Source organism: Fundulus heteroclitus, chromosome 24, assembly GCF_011125445.2.
Source record: "Fundulus heteroclitus isolate FHET01 chromosome 24, MU-UCD_Fhet_4.1, whole genome shotgun sequence".
NCBI classification, from domain to species: Eukaryota; Metazoa; Chordata; class Actinopteri; order Cyprinodontiformes; family Fundulidae; genus Fundulus; species Fundulus heteroclitus.
Genome location: NC_046384.1, coordinates 7,837,363 through 7,860,692, shown reverse-complemented (window position 1 = coordinate 7,860,692; position 23,330 = coordinate 7,837,363). Strand labels below are relative to the sequence as shown.

At 45.1% G+C, this 23,330-nt stretch overlaps 1 protein-coding gene across 6 annotated transcripts in view; it reads left to right on the top strand.

Annotated features, from left to right (window-relative positions):
- zeb2b (zinc finger E-box binding homeobox 2b) overlaps positions 1 to 17,244 on the top strand; it is an 84,194-nt gene extending 66,950 nt beyond the window's left edge. For 2 of the 6 annotated variants that reach the window (XM_036127938.1, XM_012879829.3), the window contains 6 exons: positions 1,896 to 2,084; positions 3,711 to 3,925; positions 7,014 to 7,122; positions 7,825 to 9,830; positions 13,422 to 13,602; positions 15,038 to 17,244. In XM_036127938.1, coding sequence (XP_035983831.1) covers positions 1,896 to 2,084; positions 3,711 to 3,925; positions 7,014 to 7,122; positions 7,825 to 9,830; positions 13,422 to 13,602; positions 15,038 to 15,615 — 3,278 coding nt within the window. In that variant the 3' untranslated portion in view covers positions 15,616 to 17,244. The remainder of the gene's footprint in view (positions 1 to 1,895; positions 2,085 to 3,710; positions 3,926 to 7,013; positions 7,123 to 7,824; positions 9,831 to 13,421; positions 13,603 to 15,037) is intronic. The other 4 variants (XM_012879831.3, XM_036127940.1, XM_012879830.3 and 1 more) reach the window with 2 other exon arrangements.
- Positions 17,245 to 23,330: the final 6,086 nt, after the last annotated feature.

The window sequence follows — 23,330 nt, the reverse complement described above, 5'->3', positions numbered from 1 at the left end:
AATTTAAAGGTACATTTAAAGGCTGAATTAAGTGAATATCTGGACAAAAAGTCAGTGGAGATGGAGTCTGACCAATCAACCAATCAGAGCTTGGGAAGCTCTAAAAGGTCAGGTTTTCAACCGATTCTTTGGGCTTAATAATAATAATAAATAAACTTTCCCACCTGAAAGAAAAGGGTTTCACCTTGGATCTTTGTTGTAATTCTGCGTTATTGTATCAACCAGAGCTAGAGAGGTTGCTGAGCTGCAGCACAGCAGAGAGGGACGTAGGCAACAGAAAACAAGACGTCAGACACATTGAGGCCCGCTAACCTGGCCACACCCGTCGGCGGGGCACTTAACAAACCGGGAGAACAGACCCACTAATGAGACCGTGTGTGTTCTGGTGCAGCCGTACCCGGCCTGCCATGTTGCCTTCCGAGGTGTGGGGGCTGATTCCATGATTTCACCCGGGCGGCCTCACAACCTTTGGCCCGCCGCCGCGAACCGAATCCCCCCCCCTACACAGAGTGCCACGCGGCCCCGCCTCCGAAAGCCTCGACTTCAGCTTCGATTACCCTCCGCTCCTCGTGGTGTTTTCTCTTTCTCCTCCTGCTCCAAACGCTGCGAATGTTTTCCATTTTCTCTCTCCAAACGTCGCAGTCAACATGTGGGTCACATGTGATTCTGTTTAAAGGCATGAGCAGTGCGATCACGTCCCGGCGCCGAAGCGCTCGCTGATCCAGGTGATTTCCTGCGCCGCTGGGACGAGGACTTCTCCCCCCCCCCCCCCCCCCCCGAAACGTGAGACGTGGCGCGTGGTCAGCCCCGTCGGCACAACAATCTCAATTAGCTCGGCGGAAAGCTGGAAGTCCAGCTCAAAAGTGATCCATTGGCACCGGTGACATTTCAGTGCCATTTTTGACATCCAAATATCTACTACCTTGACCTTTTGCAAATTGGCTGCTGAACAAACCGCTCTTTAAAGCTCACCTTGGCTGGCGGTTTAAAAGCCTCGTTAACGGGGAGGGGGGGGGGGGGGGGACGCCTGATGAGACGCCAAGGCAGCCTAAAGGGAAGTCTGCAGGTTGGACGTGTGGAACGCCGGTGCGTTCCTGAAAGTCAGCTTGACTAATGAAGGCTGCCGGGTCCCTCTTTTTTTTTGTTGTTGGGGGGTTATTTTGTCGTTTGTTTGCAGCTATCTCCCGGCTGCAGCTTAAGAGTTTCCCCCCGAAGAGAAGGGAGCAGGAAATAATTTCACATTGTGTGGCCTCAGCACTGCGGCTGGCTTAAGACGCGTCGGGCTCAGCCGCGGCAGAGCGTGCCTCCTTTCTTCTCCCGCCGTGCTCCGGCTGGCGGCTCGGTAATCTGTTCGACACGGAACCGACAAAAAAAAAAAAAAAAAAAAGCCACGGCCTCTCCATTGACCTTTTTATGAGGGAGCTGATAGAAAGAAAACGTGGCGCTGCTGCTGATTAAGCGGTGATTGTGTGTGCATGTTTGTGTACACATGTGGGTTTAAACTTGAACGAGGGTCTTTTTTTTTTTTCTTTTTTCCTGACGTGAAAATCGGATCTTCTGTCAGAGGTAAATTAGGTCAGCGAAGTTTCTCCAAGACAGCGCTCCTCCGCAGCGCACAGTGGCGCATTTATCTCTGATTTGTGCCCGGATTAAGTTACAGTTCTTGTTTTAGCAGACGCGCCGTGACAAGCAAGCCCCGTAATGTAGACGTATTCTCCCCCAAAGCGCGGCTGCAGTGTTTCAGGGTGGCTATCCACCACACCGTCCCCAATATTCGCCTGTAAGACATTTCTCTGGGGGTGGAAGAAAAAAAAAAAAAAAAGAAGAAGAAGAAGTGAATCCAATTTATCCCACCGCCTCTCCTTCCTCCTCCTCCTCCTCCTCTCTCTCTCCAGTCAAGAGCATGGATTGCACTTCAGAGCTGGAGGACTTCTTTGCCAAGCGAAAGCTGGACGACGGCGACAGCCACGTGGTGAGCATCGCCGAGTACCTGCAGCGCGGCGACACGGCCATCATTTACCCAGAAGCCCCGGAGGAGCTGAGCCGGCTGGGGACGCCGGAGGCCACGGGGCCCGAGGAAAACGGTACGACTCCGCTCGTCTAGTTGGTGTAGTGGGTTATCCAGAGTACTCTTTTTTTGATGCCGTCAAGTTGCACCTTTCAAAGTTGAGGAAACAGAAATAGTTTGGAGCACAGTCATTTTTGTTTGAGTGTTTGAAGCAAAAAGTGTTAAAACGGGACACCAGAGCCAAGGGGAACATTTATTTAGCTCTCCTGCATCCTTTTTGTATGATTAAATTCTGAATATGTAGGGGAAAAAACAGCAATTTGGAACATTTCTACTAGTTTCGTTTAAATGTTTATTGCATAAAATATAAAAAGCTGTTTTTCCCACCCAACATGTATTGTGTAAAAGCAAAAAGTTCTAGTAAATTAAAAAAACCGAGGCTTTAAATGATTTAAAGTTTTCCACTAATCCACCAAATCAGGGTACAGTTGAGTTGGTGGCAAGGCTCCAGACGCTGATTAACATGTTTAAAAACCTTTTTAAACTCACTTTAGATGTATTTAAATAAACTCAACACTTTTAAACCAATTTATTTATAAATGTAACATATTTGATGCCGAAAACAGCTTCAAATCTAAGTTTTGTACATCTAATCTAATCACGTTTCAGCTCATTATTCCAAAGATTCGTAGAGATTACGGAATAATCCAAGGGATCCATAGGAGGGGTCAAAACAGGAAGTTAAATAGTACATTAACTACTAAAAATACTTGTTTTTGCATGTGATTGTGCACTTAAACTAAAAAAATAGAAATATCTTTAATAGAAAACTGTATTTATTAGCAGAAACTACTGCCAGTAGCGCTAATTTAGCTTCACAGAGTTGCATTTTGTCAATAAAGTTTACATTTTTCAGATCTGTTCTCATAATAAGTAAATTCAGAAAATATTCTCTGCAGCGTTTTTATGTGGAATATGAACTTTTGGTTTTATCCGGTGGAACATTGGCTTCACGCGTGAATCGTGATCATTATCGAGTTTCCGGTAGGGGGAACTTAAAGGATTTACTCAAAATCCCGACGTCGTAGTTCCTAACAACGTAAATAAAAGTCTCCTAAACGTCAACACCTCCATCTTTGTGCTCCGTCGTGACCCTGAAAGGCTGCAGCTGCACAAACCTGCACCGCATCCTTTAGAGCTTCCCAAAGCGAGGGCATTGGGGAATCCGTGAGAAAGCACATGTGGGCCCCGCGTCGTAGCGTGAATCCTGCGCCAACACGCCGTCCGGCCGGGGGTCTTTGGACACCCCCCTCCACCCGCTGACGGCAGCGGGCAGCTGTTGGTCCCACAGATTCGCCGGATGCCTGGGTGTTTACCTACAGCCTCGCAGCAACAGCTGGGCAGCCTCTTGAAATCAGATAGCAGCACCTCGGAGGCTGGATTTGAGCTCCTTGGTGATTCATGCCGCAGACACGAAGCCGGCGGTGGGAGGAGGGGTGGACGGAGGGGTGGACGGAGCACGTGGGGTTACGGACGGGTCGGGGGTGGCGAGGAGCTGGAAGGGGGTAGCGGTCCGGCGGATGCCAGCCTCGCAGCAGATTGCGTGGACAGGGCCCATGGCGCCCTGGCAGCCTGCCCGCTAGCTGCCATTGATTGTCTGACCTTTTGGCCTGTTTCTCTCCTCCCGCTGTCTCCCGTGCAGACCTGCCACCTGGAACGCCAGATGCCTTCGCCCAACTGTTGACCTGCCCCTACTGCGACCGCGGCTACAAGCGCCTGACGTCGCTCAAGGAGCACATCAAGTACCGCCACGAGAAGAACGAGGAGAACTTCGCCTGCCCCCTGTGCAACTACACGTTCGCCTACCGCACTCAGCTGGAGCGGCACATGGCCACACACAAGCCCGCCAGGGATCAGGTGACTTTCACTTTCCTTTTCCTCCTCGCCTCCTTCATCTGGGCCCCTAATGCGCCCCCCGATCCCTTCGCAGAAGGGAGATCATTTTTTCTGATTGGCAATCATTATTAATTTCTCATGGCATTTTGAAGATGCAGATCCTTTAATGGTAATAACTTTAATTGAGGCCCTAAATGGTTTTTTGATGGCCCTCTCTGATATGATTTTCCAGCCTCGTGTTCACGATCGAATGATTGTGTTAATTTCCAATTTGGAAATTTTTATCAGCTCCTTAACTTCGCTCCACTCCTGGTCTTTAATGTTGTTCTGCTGCAGGCCTGCAGTGGTGGCACTCCATCACCCCCCCCCCCCCCCCCTGCTTCTAATTTCATGCTCCGCATAAACATCTGTGTACCCTCTCCCTGCGATTTATGCCGGGCAGGGCCGGGATGTGACGCGGATCCGCTGGAAGTTAGCATGAATCACCTTAAAGTCCCGCATCCGGCAGCCACGGCTGTTTAGCTCGACTTTCTGCACGTCGGGACTAATTATAAGTTTTGAAATTGGAGCCGTAAATTTCAGAGCAAGTCTGGAAATTATCTGTTCTGGATGCAGCGTTGAGCACAGAGTTCATTCCTGGTGTGGAGAAGAGTCTGGAAGTGCATCTACATCAGTTACAGCTTCATCTGTCCGTCCTTCATCTGTCCTTCCTTCCTTCCTTCCTTCCTTCCTTCCTTCCTTCCTTCCTTCCTTCCTTCCTTCCTTCCTTCCTTCCTTCCTTCCTTCCTTCCTTCCTTCCTTCCTTCCATCCACACTTCCTTCCATCTATCCATCCTTCCTTCCTTTATTCCTTCCTTCCTTCCATCCATGCATCCATCCTTCCTTCCTTCCATCCACCCTTCCTTCCATCTATCCATCCATCTTTCCTTTATTCCTTCCTTCCTTCCATCCATGCATCCATCCTTCCTTCCTTCTATCCTTCCTTCCTTCCTTCCATCCACCCTTCCTTCCTTTATTCCTTCCTTCCTTCCATCCATGCATCCATCCTTCCTTCCTTCCATCTATCCATCTTTCCTTTATTCCTTCCTTCCTTCCATCCATGCACCCATCCTTCCTTCCTTCTGTCATTCCTTCCTTCCTTCCATCTATCCATCCTTCCTTTCATCTATTCATCCTTCCATTCCTTCTTTCCTTCCTTCCATCCATGCATCCATCCTTCCTTCCATCTATCCACCCTTCCATCCATCCATCCATCCATCCATCCATCCATCCTTCCTTGCATCTATCCATTCTTCCTTGCTTCCTTCCTTCTTTCATTGTTTCCTTCCTTCTTTCCTTAATTCCATCCATCCTTCCTTCCTTCCATCCATCCATCCTTCCATCTATCCATCCTTCCTTGCTTCCTTTCTTCTTTCATTGCTTCCTTCTTTCCATCCATCCATCCTTCCTTCCTTCCTTCCTTCCTTCCTTCCTTCCTTCCTTCCTTCCTTCCTTCCTTCCTTCCTTCCTTCCTTCCTTCCTTCCTTCATTCCATTATTTAAATATTTATCATAAATTCCTCATGAAGTTTTGCAATCATTCTCTAAAAACGGTCTGGAGCGTACAGCAGACTTCTTAAATATGCATCTGGTAAAGTAGGGAACAGTGATTATGGAAAACGTTCTGGGGGCTAATTTTCCCCAGAATTGAGTCTTGCAGGCAGGCAGGCCTCATTTTGTCAGCAACAGAACACCGGCGCCGCGGTGCCAGTACCAGATGACATTGTGCGCCTTGGGGCGTCGCAGCGGGCAGTCCCGGGTCGTGGGTGTTTGCAGCGTGGCGCTCTCTGAAGCGAGGATGATGTCAGCAGCCAGTACCTGATCTACCAGCTGGGCGGGAACGTGAGCAGATGGGGCCGGGAACGAGCGAGCCTCGTCTTACAATGCCACGGCACCCCGTCAGGGTCCGGTCACCGGCCCGACAGAGCTGCTCAGACCTCTTTAACCATCGATCTACCAGATGAGATCAAAATGGAGATCCTTCTGCCGCTCAATCTAATTACCAACTGATTAGTCAAGACAGAAGCAACACGCATGTGTATTAAATGTACATTTGGTAATTAAACAGCACAACCGAGGAGGAGCGAGTCAGATTAACATAAAGAATTACGTCCTGATAGGTAAACAGGCGCTGCTCTGCTCTGTCTTGTGTGTTTACAAGCGTTAATACTCCTCCTTCTCTTAACCAATTAGCTAGAATATGACTAATTAGGGCTTATACATATGCAAACATCCCAGCCGGCGCAGTCTCCGCCCACAAGCCGTGGAGGAGAGCAGCCTGACGGTGCAATTGTGTCCTATTAGCAGCAGGCGAAACTTTACCGAGCAGGGGTCCTCGTGGGGGAGGTGAAAAAGGGGGGGGGGCGGGTGAAGCAGCTGTTGCTGTTTGTTTATGCAACTCAGCAACATGCGAGTGGTGCCCCCCCCCTCCCTCCGTTCTTCCCTCGGCTTGATCTCTGAAGGTTGGGGCTGTTTGAACAATTCCTCCAAGTCCTCCCAGTGTCCTGCGCGCCGCCATCTGTCTCCCCAGGAATGTGGGCAGAGTCGGCCGCGCACCCCCGGCATTTGTCTTCGTCCCACACCTCCCACTCCGCATTCGTTCCTCTGCTGAGCCACTTTGATTAGATTTCCATTGATGCGCACCTTTGGTCCTCGCATCGTGCCTAGTAGGCCGGCTCTGAAGAAGAGAGGGTGCATGCAGGTGTGCGCGGTGCTACTTTCTGAGCTGATTAGGCCAAAATTAATGAAAAAGTAGATCAGATCGGCGCTCCTAATGAAAGCTCTAAAAAAGCCTCGTTTCATTTATTCTATTTTTCCGGGCTGCCAGATTGTAAAGGCAGCCCTCCTTTTGGCTGAGCATCCAGGAAATTAAAAGGTATGTGATTCTCTCCGTTATCGCCGCGGTGGGGACAGGAAGCCAAGACGCCTTGTTGGCCGCTCTGCGCGTGTTCTCGTGCCGACCAATTGTGAATATTCACCGAACTCTCACCCTCACCACGTTTGTGCATCTTCCTCTTTTCTCTCCGAAATATTTTGTTTAATCCTTTTCCTTTCTCTGTGTTTCCTCGCAGCACCAACTGCTCAACCAAGCGGCCGGCAACCGCAAGTTCAAATGCACCGAGTGCGGCAAGGCCTTCAAGTACAAGCACCACCTGAAGGAGCACCTCCGGATTCACAGCGGTGAGTTACACCCCGTGTGTGCTGCCCCCTTTGAAGAGCTCCAGGAATGCACGGGAACATTTGGGTTTTCTTTTTGACCCTGACGGCCTGCGATAACATAAATAAGGAGAGCTCAAAGAATGCGAACTCCTAAGTCTTGACCTTAGGTCCGATTGATTTGTCGGGCAAACGCGTAGGTGTCGGACAGAGCTTGAGCCAAAAGGGACCAAACATAACACAAAACCATTTTGTCTAGAACGTTTCCGTTTTATCTAAGATGTTTAGGGAAAACACAAAGGGCATTCATGTCTTTAGTATGCACCTAGAATACAGTTTAGGGAAAAAAAATCAAAGAGCTACTAGTTGGAGCAAGAATGTGCAATCGCTGGCTGGGATTCTCTCAGCTGTTAACCCTAAAAGAATGCTAAATATGTCCTCAAAACCAAAGTAGCTCCAGTAGGTCAACAGTAGCTGAACTTTATGCCTAAATACTAGAAATAATGAAGCAAAGATGGGTCCGGTGTATGCTAGGTTTTCAGCAAACAGCTCTGTTGAGATTAGACCTCTAAAAGCAACCAAAATCCAAAGAACATCTTCAAAAGACCTTAAGATACTTAGAAAGCATTGATAAGCACAGTTGAATGTTCTAAAACGTAAGGACATATAATGGCTTGATGCATAAGAAAAAAACCTGTCTCTAAATGCACACGTCTGTCTTTTCAGGTGAAAAACCCTACGAGTGTCCCAACTGCAAGAAGCGCTTCTCCCACTCAGGCTCCTACAGCTCCCACATAAGCAGCAAGAAGTGCATTGGCCTGATTGCCGTCAACGGACGCATGCGCACCAACCTGAAGCCAGGCTCCTCCCCCACCTCGGCCTCTGCCTCACCGACCAACACTGCCATCACCCAGCTGCGTCAGAAGATCGAGAACGGCAAGTCGCTCGGCCTTGGCGATCACGGGAACCACATGAGCATCAAAACGGAGCCTCTTGACTTTAACGATTACAAGCTGATGATGGCGTCCCACGGATTTGGCGCTCCTGTGCCGTTCATGAACGGAGGGATGGGAGGGAACAGCCCAATGGGGGTCAACCACAACTCGACGGCTCAGAGTCCTCTGCAGCACCTGAGCATGGCCGGGCTTGAATCGCAGTTTGCGGGCTACCCAGGTCCGTTGGGGAACAACCTTAGCGAGGTGCAGAAGGTTCTGCAGATTGTGGACAACACTGTGTGCAGGCAGAAAATGGACTGCAAGCCAGAGGAGCTCTCCAAGCTCAAGGCCTACATGAAGGAGCTGGGAAACCAGATGGAGGAGCAGAAACAAGGGTTGACATCGCAAGGGGGGCATCAGGTCGGTCTTCCGCTGGTCAATCACAACGGTGCCACCAAGAGCATCATCGACTACACGTTAGAAAAAGTGAACGAAGCCAAAGCCTGCCTCCAGAGCTTGACAACAGACTCAAAGAGACAGATTAGCAATATCAAGCGAGAGAAACCCAACCACTTGCTCGAAGGAGGCGTGGACGAGAAGGTGCCGGAAAATATGTTTACACCGTACGCTTGTCAGTATTGCAAAGAAACCTTCCCGGGGCCAATCCCCTTGCACCAACATGAACGCTACCTGTGCAAAATGAACGAGGAGATCAAAGCTGTGCTGCAGCCCAGTGAGAATCTGATGGCTAACAAACCAGGGATATTCATGGAGAAGAACTGCCACGCCTCCATTTTGTCAGAGAAGGGACTCACCGGCCCCCTCAACCCTTACAGGGACCACATGTCTGTGCTGAAAGCCTACTTTGCAATGAACATGGAGCCCAATTCAGAGGAGCTGCTCAAAATTTCCATAGCGGTTGGTCTTCCTCAGGAATTTGTCAAGGAATGGTTTGAGCAGCGAAAGATGTACGAGTATAGCACTACCAGGACCCCACCACTAGAGCACAGGAACAACTCAGATATGGTTCTCGGAACAAACAACCACCAAACTCCACCAAAAGACTCTATGGCAGCTCGGTCGCCCGTGTCTCTTATCAAACCTGCTGACCGCATCACGTCCCCCTCCATCGCGGAGCTCCACAACAACGTCAACAACTGTGACAACTCACTCAGACATTTGAAGGGCCACCAGTTCGGTGGGAGCGCCAAGTCGGCAGGCGAAAAGTTGGACCACTCCCGCAGCAACACCCCGTCACCTCTAAACCTGTCCTCCACGTCTTCGAAAAACTCCCACAGCAGCTCTTACACTCCAAACAGCTTGACTTCGGAAGACCTGCAGGCCGAGCCGCTCGACCTCTCCCTGCCGAGACTCATGAAGGAGCCCAAGCACGCACTGACTGTCAAAAGCAGGCCGAAAGTCAACAGCATTACCATCGACCACAACAGTATCCCTTCCCCCCGAGAGCACTTCGAGGAGCCTCTGAACTTGGCCTATCTCAAGAAGGATTTCCCAGGCGCCACCAACAATGGGAACCTTGAAAAAAGCACTAGCCCCATCTTTGGCATTAACCCGTTTGCTGCCAAACCCTTGTATACGTCACTTCCACCCCAGAGCGCTTTCCCCCCTGCAACTTTCATGCCCCCCATGCAGGCCAGCATACCAGGTCTAAGGCCCTACCCGGGCATGGATCAAATGGGCTTCCTACCGCACATGGCCTACACTTATGCAGCAGGGGCAGCTACCTTTGCCGAGATGCAGCAGAGGAGAAAGTACCAGCGAAAACCAGGTTTCCAGGTAAATGAGCCACCTGTGATTTTTGTGAAAAGCCCCAGGCTCTCTTAGACTCTCTGAAATGTGCCGAACTAATTTCTGTGCTAATTAAAAGAGTCAGGAGAGAGAAACGCTCACCTGAGGTAGGATGAGCTGGCAAAGGCAACGGAGATAAACAGCTGGGACACCACCCTGAGGTGGGAGAAAGCCGAGATGTCATTAGCGGCGTAAAGGTTTATGATAATGATACTAGCAGGCAACCATGGAGGATCTTTTTTCATACGGCCCCATCTCAGAATAACTGGATCTTAGTGCTATTTTACTTTCACCATTAAAAACAGCATGAAATTTCATTCGTTTATGCATCTCCTGTCTTCCTCCGCAGCCAACCCGAGCTCAGATATTTTTTATTAAATACGGGTGAAGGGCCTTTGTAAAAATGACAAAGGTGACGCCCGGGGCAGTGCACTTCTCTAAAATTTCCTATTGCAGGTTTTGTCTGCATTTTAAAGAGAGCCAAAGCCAAAATGAGCGTCTTCACTACATGTGGATTAATAATGCACGGTCTCCATGTTCATTACCAGTGAATGCTGAAGGCTGTTTAACATAGAGGGAACCATTTTGATGAAAAAAAGTATTAATAATGTTTCCTATTCTAAGTTATTAAATTAGATTTTAAAAATACAGCTACAGGCGTTTAGTTCAAATTGATTGCAGAGTGATAGTGGTCCGTTCTTAAAACACGGTGCAGCGCTGTCCTCACATTATCACACACATATTCATTAAAGCAGGCTTTGGTGACTCAATATTGGCCATTAAGGTGCACCTTCTGATAATAATCATTATATGAGTTTGCAATCTCAAGAATGGCCCACTGCGACTCCTCTAATGTTGTAATATTGTTCTCCATCAATTTACATTTAAGAGTAATCTTCATCATAAAAGGGGAAGGTTTTAAAGGAATGGGCAGAATTAACACAAGTTCAAAATTAGCCCGAGCTAGCTGTGTTTCATAATGAGGAGGCTGTCGGTTATAAACGGGAGATATTATTCCAGAGCTGAAAGTTTTATAAGAAATAAACGCTGGTGGGTGCTGGTAATCAAAAATGCATGAGAACTCACAGCCTTGTGTTTAGATTAAGGCTCTATAAACGGTGTCACTGATGATTTTTATTGCCATTCAACAGCAGATTGAGCAATAAAATATTTACCTAAATATCTCTGCTTTCTTTAGTTTTTTGAAAGTTCTGTTTTTTTGTTAGTTGTTAGCTTCTTTGGCTCTCTCAAAATTTAGCATCAGGAGTAGCAATGTGTAGTATATTAGCACAGATGTGTTCTTATCCAAATTAATAAAGCTAAAGCATCTGACAGCATCTGAAACTTCAAATCTCCTTAGATTTCAAATTCAGCAGTACATTACAATAAAAATGAATTAACTTCTAAAATAGGTTTTCTTCCTAAGATGTTTCATTATTTTAGCGGTGTTGCTTTTTTTTCCAACTAGACAGACGTATAGCAGTTAGCATGTTAGCACTGATCTCTCTTTTTTGTTCAAAGGTATCCCCTTTTTATCATTTGTTTATTTAATTTTAGTATTTAGCAGTACAATGCTTAGTACTATGTTGACCATAAGTATGTGTGCTGCATCAAGACAATGGACCATTTTGAGTGGATTCATCAAATTGGCGAGTCGTCAACATTTAGCAATTAGCATGTTAGCAAAGATGTGTTTTTGTTTAACTCCTCAAAATAAGCAGTACATTGCAACATATGCATACCTATGTATTTTATAGGTATAGAGAAGATTTCAACAGCCATGAAACAACGTGTAAAAAAATTCCTATTACACTTGCCTGGCCTTCTCCCAAGGTCCTTTGCCTATTTTGCAATTTGTTTCACTGTTCAAGTTAAACTTGAGTCAAGGTACAATCCCTATGTTTACTAGTGGATTCTAATTACTGTGTTAAGATGATGGACCTTCTGTAGCAGCTTTCATCTGGATAGCATTTTAGCAAATTAGTTCTAGCAAGATGTTTAACAACTAATTCATTGGCAACGATGTGTTCCTGTTTACTTTGTCAAGACTTGAAGTGCTAAGATAGATCTGAAAGTTAACTTTCCTTTAACTTTTAGCTCCTTTTCAATGAAATTTATTTAGATCAGAAAAATTTCCTTGTGTTATAAGAATTTAGAGTTTCTTGAGTGTTTTTAGATTTTTGCAGGTTATCAGAATAAACAGCTAACCACATCTCCTAATGAAGAAGTATATAGCAGTGCCTTGGATTATATTTAGTTGTTAAAAATTGCTGTTTTAATCCAATATCAGATGTATTCTGCCTTTTTGTGTTTCTTCCCATTATTACCAATGAGAACCGGCAGCATTCACCAGCTTCACAGCTGAAAGCTCAGCTCTTGTCCAATTTAACATTGCAAGATTATTTATTCCTAAACTATATACTGTCATGCAGACTTTCTGTGTTAAAAATATGTTGTTGTTTTTTTACGCTTCCTCAAATTAGCAGTTAGCTAAGGTTAGCTAACAAATGCTTATATTTGTTTAGCATAAAAAAGGCTACTAAAATAAATAGAAAAGCAGCTATATTCAACTTTTCCCCATTTAACATTTAGCAGCTCATTACATTGAAGTGTGTTCAAACCTAAAACACGTTTTGCTATTTTCAAATTGCCATTGTTTAAAGTGGGTTTCCAATTGACCCTTTATTTAGCATAGGCAGCATTTAGCATATTAGCAAAGATGAGTTTTTTTGAGCCTGCATTAATTACCTTACAGGTTCTAAAGCTGACGGAAAACTACCTGAATTCAATTTTTCTTCATTTTACTTTCAGCATTACAAAAATGTTCTTGTTTGTACAAATCATTGTTTAAAATGTGTTTATTTGTTGTTGTTTTTTGTTTTTTGCTTGACCCTTTGTCAAATTAGCAAAGGTAGCTGTTTGCACAAAGTTTTTGTGTTTATTTAGTCTATGAAGGCCACACTTCATAGGAGAATTGAAAAATATGATTAAATCCAATGTTCAGCAGCACATTGAAAAATGATGTTTACTTTAAAAATATGATATTTTGTTCAAAGCCTAAGTGGGTTTTGATCCGTTTATAAAGATTTTAAGCTAACGTATTTCAATGAAACATGCAGAATCACATTGAATTTTAATACATTTACTTGCTTCATTAAGACTGTTGATTTCTGACTGTTTGGTGTTTTATCAAATTAGCAGTAGCCTAGATACTTTTTTAGCACTTAGCTCATTAGCACGTGTGTTTTCTTGTTCAGCATAGCTTCAGCTCCCGTGTTGGACAGTTTTAATTTAGCCACTTTTATGTTTCAGCTACACGTTAGAATTGAATACATTTTCAATGAAAATATTTTGGAATTTTGATGTGTTTTGAGTGTTTTTAACAGACCAAATTAACAGGAGATTGATTTAACGTTTGGCAGGAAAACTGAGGAGTAATCTTTGGACTTTTGCAATTTTTTTTTTTTAGCTACAGCTCCTGAAACAGATGGAAAACTCTTTTCTGCCTCTGAGGATTTGCGATACGTCACGTTGCTTATTATGTTTTTTCCTTGTGTCTCTCTGCTCTTGTTCTCTAAGGGGGACCTGCTTGACGGTACACCAGATTACTTGTCAGGGCTGGACGACATGACAGACCCCGACTCCTGTCTGTCGCGGAAGAAGATTAAGAAGACCGAAAGTGGTATGTACGCGTGTGACTTGTGCGACAAAACATTCCAGAAGAGCAGTTCCCTTCTAAGACACAAATATGAACACACAGGTATATACTGTTCAAGACCCTTATTTTAAACCCCATGCTTTTTTATTTTCTGTTTTCAATGTTTGTGTTGCCAAATCCTACCAGTATATATTTATATTTTTTGTTTCTCCCTTTTTTTTCCTCCCTTTCCCCCCCCCTTCTCTGTTCAATCCTTAAGTTGTATTTGTAAACCAACACCTAACTTGCTTCTTCATTTGACAGGGATAAGATGCCATGTGATGTGTTGAAAGCTTTGTGTGTTCCTTTTCTTGCAGTGAGAGTAATTAATGCAGGTAGCCAAAGAAGAGGGAGCTGTACTCTTTTTATTTTCTAATCAGATCCTGTTTTGATATCTTAAAAGGCACACATCAATTCACCTAGATATATAAAGAGTGGGGGCTCTTAATGCCTTTATCGGCCCCATTATTGGCAGTAGATGATATCGGCCGAGCCCCAGGAGCTTCAGAGTACTGATAAGAAGTCTTTCAATTTAGTTATTATGTAGAGCTCCTCTTTCACTAGGTTGCGTCATTTATTTGATCCGCTATCAATAACTCAGAGTGCTCAGAGCTTTACGCAGCCGTCTTGTTATCTGCTCCGCCGTGGAGAGGCAGGGAGGGTGCGCTCTGGCTCCGAATGCTGCCTCTTCTTCGGTTTTCCGTTGAACCGGCAGCCGGCAGAGCAGCGGCCGTTGTCCTCGCGGAAAGCGATGGCTTCACATGTGGTGCTCCTCAAGGCTCCATTTTGGGACACTTTTTGATATATGCATGCTTGGCCAAGCTCAGTTTAAGGAGTACACTGCAAAAATGGATCTAAAAACAAGTAAAATGTTCTTAAAATTAGTGTATTTATCCTTGATTTGAGCAGGTAAGTATTATTATCTGCCAATGGAATAAGTATTTTGACCCCTAAAATAAGATATTTAGACATCCTGCACTTGAAATAAGATGATGAAGATGAATTGTTCCTATTTTAAGTGCAAAAGTCTTATTCCATTGGCAAATCATCTTATTTACCTACTCAAATCAAGGACAAATACATTCATTTTAAAGAATATTTTACTTATTTCTAGTTCCGTTTTTGCAGTGTACTAGAACATCTCTTGCCATATATATATATATATATATATATGCTGGTGATGGGCTTTGAATTCCCTTGTGTCCTAAACCTTGCCCTGCCTAAGTTTTAATGAAAGTAACTGGAAAAGTTTCCATGGAAGTACCCTTTTAAGTCGGGCTGAACTTAGATTGCGTTTCGAGATAACTGGGGCAATCCCCCGCTCATCTCGTAGACGTTTGCTGCTACCACAGGAGGGAATTCCCTTAATGTACCGGACTTTCAACAAATGTCTCTTTGCTTTGCTGTGACTTGTTGTGTGATGTGATATTTGCTGCCAGACGAGCCACGCAACCCACTAACCCCTCGTCCCGCCGTCTGTTTTTTGGTGTCTCCGCAGGCAAGAGGCCGCACCAGTGCCAGATCTGCAAGAAAGCCTTCAAACATAAACACCATCTCATTGAGCACTCCCGGCTGCACTCGGGCGAGAAGCCGTACCAGTGCGACAAGTGCGGCAAGCGCTTCTCCCACTCGGGCTCCTACTCGCAGCACATGAACCACCGTTATTCCTACTGCAAGCGAGAGGCCGAGGAGCGGGAGGCGGCCGAGAGGGAGGCCCGCGAGAAGGGCCACCTGGAGCCCACCGAGCTGCTGATGAGCAGGGCGTACTTGCAGGGCATGACTCCTCAGGGCTACCCGGCGGAGCTGGCGGAGCGCGAGGCCATCCTGAGGCACGACGGCGTGAACGGCGGGATCAGGGCGGAGGGACGGAAGGAAGTGGACGGAGCGTACGCGAAGATAGGACGCAGGGACGAGTTTGAGGAGGAGGAGGAGGAGGAGAGCAAGAGCATGGACACGGACCCGGACACGTTGAGGGACGAGGAGGAGAACGGGGAGCACTCCATGGACGACAGCTCGCTGGACGGCAAAACGGAAACCAAATCGGATCACGAGGACGCGATGGAGGACGGCATGTAGTGGCGCGAGGAAGGACTGGGGTGAGGGGCGGGCGGGTTGTGGGCGGGGGGACACTTTTTTTTTTAAGGAAGCTTCCCATCTTAAAGGTTTTCAGTTCGTCTCTTTCGGTTCAGTATTCTCACCTGCTCGGTTTAAAACGCCGTGTTTTAAGCTGCACGTGCCTGAAGCTTCCGGGAAGCTGTCTGTCGGGGGACGACGACGTCCGCTGAACGGGACGGGGGACTCCGAAATCAACCCGAAGGACGGGTGGGGGGTTGGGGGGGGGAGGGGGTGCGGGTTTGTGAAATAAGCTGCATTATGCAAACCGAACAACAAATAAATGCATAAAAAAATGTACAGTACTAAGGCCTAAAACAACGTGTGGTGCTAACCTCCTGTGTTCCATAGTATTTATAGCACAACTAGTGACTTGTACAAATTGCACTCCGCTTCTATAATCATGAACAAAAATAATAAAAAGTATTGCCTATGTATATATTTATACAGTGTTGGAAAAAGAGCAGTATTAGCTGCACTGCAGTCCTTCAGTATTACCACCTACCTTTTTTGTTTTGTTTCTTCATTTCTTGAAACATCTCCAGCCGCACTGTTTTAGGCCTCTTGAATTGAATCAAATGAAGGAATTTAAACTGTGTTTCGATTTGTTTCTGTTGTTTTAAAGAAGTTTTAAAGAGACCTTCGTTTTAAGGGAAAATTTATGGAAAGGAGCGCTTTGTTGGAGGGGAGGGGGGGTAAAAAGAAGAAGAAGAAGAAAAAAAATGAAGGACGAAGCCTTTGTAAGGTGTTTTTTGATAAGAAAAAAAAGAAGCCTTATATGCAAACCTTTTAACCTGTGTGTTTTTTCTGCAAGTGCCACCCTCGTATTGTGTAAAAGGACGGTTCGGTTTCTTATTTCGTTTGTTTTTTTGTTTCCTCCTTCTTCGTCACCAGCTTCAGTATTATGATGAGATGGCTCACCGTTGTTCTCCGAAGCACCCGTGTCAGTATTAAAGACGTATAGGCAGCCGTTTTCCTTTAGTTTACATTTCGTTGTGCAATGTTCTCTCAGCTCTTTTTTTTTTTCTTTTGAAACTCTCTCAGTATTACAACCAAACCGTTTTTTTTTTCCTTTTTTGATTATTTATGTGGCCCATTTTATATTTCCTAATTTTATTTATTTCATACTGTTGTGTACAGTACTATAGTTCTTCAATATATAGATATATTTTAGTAAAAAGGAACATGTTGTCGATCATAGGGGCAAATTTTACGTAAAAAAAAGAGCATTTATTGTGTTTTGAAACATTGTGAAGTTTTATTCTTATTTTATTTTTGTTTTGTTTTGTTTTTTTTTCTTTTACTTTCCAGTTACTGGGAAAAAAAATCCAAAATTTGGGAACTTTTATACAATTGTGAAAACACTGTATTTTCGACTGAAAAGAAAAAAAAATTCCACTTTCTTCATCTTTGTTTTCTTTTTTTAAGCTGAAAAAAACAATGAAGAGGGACTGTTAAATACTATGTATGATATGATGACTGAAGAAGAAATCTTTCCTGAAATGTCTTTGTAAAAGTATTATGGATTCTTAATTTGTAATTTTCTCTTGAAGATGACCCTGCTCGAATAAAAAGTAGCCAAATTACAGAGTAGCGAACCCTCCAGCGCTTGGTTTTTCCTCCCATTCCAGCTCCCTCCTCTCATTTCCACGTTGCTCCAGAGCTGCAGCAGGCAGGAGTGTCTGCTCCTCATTATTATGCTAATTAGATACAGTTTCGCTGCTCATTTTCAGGCGGATCAAAGCGAATTGACCTCGCCGCTGCTGCTTACGTCTCATTTAGACGCAGCTAAACATAGATTCCACATTTTCCCACCTGTTTACGCTTTTAGACAATAATCATCAACAAGTTTTTAATAATTTATACGCTTCCTACTGTCAGCTGGGATCACACAGAGACGCCGCAGCACAACCAACACGGACCAGGGTTAATCCGCCGCTGAAAATAGTGCCGCTTAAAGCTCCTACTTCCTCCTGTTCTCTATCCTGAATACTTGAGTCAGCGTGTTTATGAGAGGATTTATATGGGAAAATCTGGGTTATAATTAGTTGTTGTTTTTTAAATAGGAGAGTCCCAGTTTCCCCAAAATAATCATGAAACACTACCTTTTAAAAAGATATTCAAAATATTTAACTTGATTTCATATTTTCTAAATATGTACTTTTAGTAAATGTCTATATTTCATATAAAAAAATAGTCTGTGCAGTGAAAATGTATGAACTATTCTGAAGAAGGATTTTGTAAACGGAAACTTTATCATTGGAAATCCTGAATAAACCAAAAATATATATATATATATATATTTAAAATACATTTAGATGGATACGTTTTGCGTTAATCTGCATTGTTATTGGAGAAAAATAGTTATTGGGAAATACATCTAAATAGGTAGTCCTATAAAGAAAACGCATTAATTTGATAACTTTTACCAATATCTCCTATATTTTATCTCAAACTATTACTAAAAAGATCTCCCTCCTTTCAAAAGTTGACATTTCTTTATACCGCAGTAGAAACTAGAACCAGAAATCTCTACATTTGGGGGGAAAAAAAGAGATTAAAATCACTTGTTTAAAGGAATTACCGAGGATCCAGCGAATGTTTACAGCACATATTTGCAAAGATTTGCTTGTTAGGATTGTAAAGAAATTAAGAAATGACTCATTCACTCATGGAATCAACACGCATTGATGAGCAGCAACAGTTTCTTCTCCTGGGTCATTGATGATGTCTTTCCGGCCTGGCATAGGGCAGAAAACAAGAAAAGCTCCCATAAAAGTTTACGCCACAATGAAAATAATCTTCCTAGTTGGCAAAATATGTAACCCTGGAGATATTTGGAGGGTTCACTGATGGCTTTATCAGGATCAAGGGTTATTTATCCAAGTTTTGCTCTTTAGGTTCACTCTAAAACTAATAAAATAAGACCATTGCTGATATCTTGCCGCTCTGAGAGTAGAAAAGCAACATCATTTAGACCCTTTTTTTTGCTTTTCCACACAAAATTAAAGACCAAATTCTTGCAAACACGTGCAGGAAACCTTCAGTAACAAAAGAAAGTAAACTATCAATGCATCTTGGCAAAAACAAAACTAAAAATAAATCAAATTTTCTTGAAATGAATGTATTTGTCCTTGATTTGAGCAGGTAAATAATATGGTTTGCCAAAGGGATGAGACTTCTGCACTTAAAATAGGAACAACTCATCTCTATCATCTTATTTCAAGTGCATTATATCTAATTATGTTAGTTTAGGGGTCAAATACTCATTCCATTGGCAGATAATCTTATTTACCTGCTCAAATCAAGGACAAGGACTTATTTTTAGTTCTGTTTTTGCAGTGTAACATGTAACTTTAGGTCAGAACGGAGGAATTTAAAGTCGGTGAAAAATGCAACACCTTTTTTTGTTTTTAGCGCCGTCATTAAACGCCCTCCTCGGATTTTTGCACCGATTAGCCCTTGATCCCCGTTCTTGGAAGCGCTTCAGTCGCTGTAGTATTTGGAAACGTGGCCCGAGGGGACGTTTGTGGAGTATCGCAAACGGGATTTTGAGGCCGAGCTACACGAGCTCTCCAGCTTAGCGAATGCATTGGACAAACTGGAGGTTCTGTGGCGTTCTCCATGAACCCCCCAGACCAAACGAGACATTTAAACCTCTCCCTCTGTCTTTAATACATGTTTTATCCAAAATCTGATCCAAACGGACGGAGGTGATCCTCTCCTCTGGCCTCCACGGAGGAGCGCCTCACCTCCTCCTTGCAGGTGGTATTCCAGGGGCGAGGTCCTCTCCAGCGGAGGACACGCCCGTCTCCATCAGCCACTTCGCCGAGTAGCAGCAACTTCAAAAGGCAGAGATGAAAGCGCCAAAGGTTGAGCGATGCCAAAGGACCCGGAACGCGCTCTGCATATTCCGACGATGCTATCGATCGGCCCGCCGTCGGGTCATTTGCGAAGCGTTTCTTTAGATAAAAAGAAGGGAAGGGGGGGGTGTCTTAAATGATTAGCTGATGAATTTGATAATGTGCTCTCAACAATTAGAAATGCAAAGGAGAGAGGGTATCCTCCAGAGTGCGTGGCTATCATTAGGGGAGAAGATTTCAACCTTCCTTCCGCTTTTACATTTTACATCTGTTAGATTCCGACTCTCCGGCTTCACAGGCAACTAATAGGGGAGGTCAAAGGTTTGGGGATGGAGGTGATGAAACGCTCCTGCAACCCCAGAGTGGCAGAGAGGCTGAATTAAAGGGGGGAAAAGGAGAGCGAGGAACGGGGAGAGGACATTTACATTCATTAGATCGAGCTCCGTATGCGGAAAAGTTGGGGGAAGAGAGAAATGTTTCTGACGGTTCTCAGATGGAAAAAGGTTGGGAGGCCGGGTACGTTTCTGCCTCAAGGGGAGGGTTTAAGCACCCTGGAGCAGAAAGGGAGCTAAAACTAAATGAGACATTCCTGAAACGGGTGTATTTGTCCTGGATTTGAGCAGGAAAACAAGATTATCTGCCACGGAACGAGTGTGTTGACGTCTAGAATAAGACGAGCGGACATACTGGACCCGTGAGAAAAGATGATGCAGAAGAATTCAAGGACAAATTCGCTCATTTCAAGAAGATTTTACTTACCTTTAGGAAAGTGCTCTTGAAGCAGAGGTTTTAAGCGTACAGATGCTAACAGAAACAACAAAAGAGCTCCAGCTGAGACTCCGCAGACCCACGGTACCGTCTAAGGGTCCATTCATACCCTACGTATGGCCTACACGTCCGTATTTCTGTCCGTACGTTCTATCCGTTGACTCCTTCATACCTCCGTCCGTTGAGGTGCGCAATAACCAATATTCCCTCTAGGTGGCAGTGCTGGGCGCCAATGATTCGTCACTGATCAAACATGTCGACGGTCCAAGACGTGATTTTGTTGTATTTGCTCCGTAACTAAACTTTTTGTTTGTCCCTGTGCCCCGGACACGGTAGTTGCGGACAAGCTCCGCAAGTCGTTCCTCGAATCTCACCATTGTTTAAAGCCCAGAATTCTAACCTTCTTCGTGATTTTGTTGACATATTGTACTACAAACTCAATAGCGCCCCCACCGTTTCCGGTAGTATTGCTCCGTATTGATCCGTTTCGTCCGTAATCGTAAGCTCCCAATTTTCGTGTCAAAATACGGACGAAATCGACGGTTAGAACGTATGAAACACTCCACACGTATCCGTCTTTTACGTGAGGTACGAACGGGCCTTTAGAGTCCGGGACACGGAGGCAAACGGGTCCAGCGTTTAACCTCCTGCTAGCTGTGAGGCACGGCAGCGGACGGGTCGTGATGTGAACGTTTCTAAAGGCCCTGGAAAAAGCAACAACCCAGGCGTGTAGTAGTAGTAATTCATCGCCGTGTGGCGCGGCCATATGCCCGGTCCAGATTGGTGGAGCGTTCTGGACAGCTGAGCTCCGATGAATCACTGCCGGGCCTCGCTTAGACCAAAGCTAAGTGTACGTTTTTTTTCTCTCTGCTGCCTCCACTGATTATCTAAGCGGCGAAACGGACTCGTCCCTTTTACTCACCTGCATCCGTCGTCCCACGGAGCGAGAAAAACAACACAACGCTTCGTACTCGTTTGTTGGGAAAGGGGAGAAGTGTTAAACACCAGCCACAAGACGGAAAATGTGGGAGAAAGAGAAGGGAAAGTGAGAGTGATAGAGCATGGCAGAACACGGCGGAGGCCAGCAGATGAAAATAGGTTTGAGGTTTTGTTGAAAGAAGCTTTTTTTTTTTTCCGTCTTAAAGTCGGCCGGGGAACTGCTGGAGAAGAGATTAGTGCCTGAAATAAAAACAAGGGAGAGAGAGAGAGCAAGCGGCTGCGGTGAAGCAAACACAGAGGAGGGAGCAGATCCGGTGAGGAAGACAGGTGACAAACCTCGGCTGATGAAGCTCGTTCTGCCCAACAGGTGACCCGGAGACGGCTTGGGTGTTTCAACCACGTTTTTTTATGCAACACAAAGTGGTGCGGAACTGCGACGTGGAGGGAAAATCACACACGGCTTTCAACAAATTTATATATATATATTTTTTTTTACAAATAAAGATCTGAACAGTTTGTCGTGCCGTGCGTCCGGCCCGCCCTCTCCGAGTGGAGCGGACCCCCTGTGGGGTACGTCTCTGTCCGTTGTTCGCCGTCAAACAGCCGGGTTGCATCTGTGAACATCAAATTTAAAGTTTTGTGGCGCAGCAGCAGGTAGTGCGACCCATATACGGAGGTCTTACACTGCAAAAACTGAACTAAAAATAAGTAAAATTTTCTTAAAATTAGTGTATCTGTCCTTGATTTGAGCAGGTAAATAAGATAATCTGCCAATCGAATAAAATTTTTAGCTCTTAAAACAGGAACAATTCATCTCCATCGTCTTATTTCAAGTGCAGTACATCTAATTATCTTATTTTAGGGGTCAAAATACTCATTCCATTGGCAGATAATACCATTTACCTGCTCAAATCAAGGACAAAAACCCATATTTTAAGAACATTTTACTTATTTTAAGGCCTGTTTTTGCAGTGTAGTCCTCGACGCGGTCGACCCGAGTTCGAATCCGACCCGCGGTCCGTTGCCGCATGTCTCTCCCCCTCTTCCACCCCCCCTTCCTGTCAGCCTACCTTCAGAAAAAGCGAGCCACTAGAGCCGCAACCCCCCCCCCCAAAATAATAATAATAATTTTAAGTTTTGCCACACATTCACAACTGGAACCATGTCTGGACTTTGACTAGGCCGCTGTCCGGCCCCCGTCTGAGATCTTCTGCAGGATGATCCTGGATGTAGCTCCATCCATCCTGCAGTCAGCTCTGACCAGCTCCCCTGCCCCAGCTGAAGGAACCCCCCCCACCCCCCACAGCATGATGCTGCCACCACCGGGTTTTATATACGACGCCGTTAGGATAGGGTGCACAGACAGTTTTATGCCACGGGTCGGTTTGCTGATCATGGCGGCGAGGCACAGCTTCTCCTCGCCCGTGCCGTATCTGCTGAGCCGTCCATGCAGGGCCGTATTATCCATAAGGGCCAGTGGGCCAGTGCCCAGGGGCACCAACCATGGGGGGGGGCACCACATGACACATGCTTTAAAAATACATTTTTCATAAATTGTTATATTATTTACTTGAAATTGTTGAAAGACCATTTCATTATTCGTTTTGTGAACACTGATGTCACAATAATAATAAATGATAAATAAATCAAGATTTTTTTTCATTTCAACATTTTAAAATGAGATATTTGAATATTGCTCACTGCTCATATGCCTACATGTAGTTGTGTAAGTTAGTAAATAGTAAATTACATTACAGAAATCCCCATGATTATGTCTGATGTTTTTGACCAGAGGACAGTACGGGTAAGGGGGGGGGCTTTGAGGTATAGTGCCCAGGGGCACCACATTGTCTTAATACGGGCCTGCGTCCATGTTGCTGTTTTCAGCTCTACGTTTCCAACCTCTATGTGCATCATGAACTCGTGGTTCAAGCGGGTCTAGAACCACATTCTGACCCTTAAAAAGGTTCATTTAGCTCTTTTTCTACCCTCGTCTGTCCGGAAACGCTCTCATGGTGCAGAGGTCATGGCTGGATTTCCACGCCGTCTTTGTGTTAGCCAGCGAGGTCTTCCATTCTTGACGGCTGTGGACGTGGCGAAGGCCTCGGA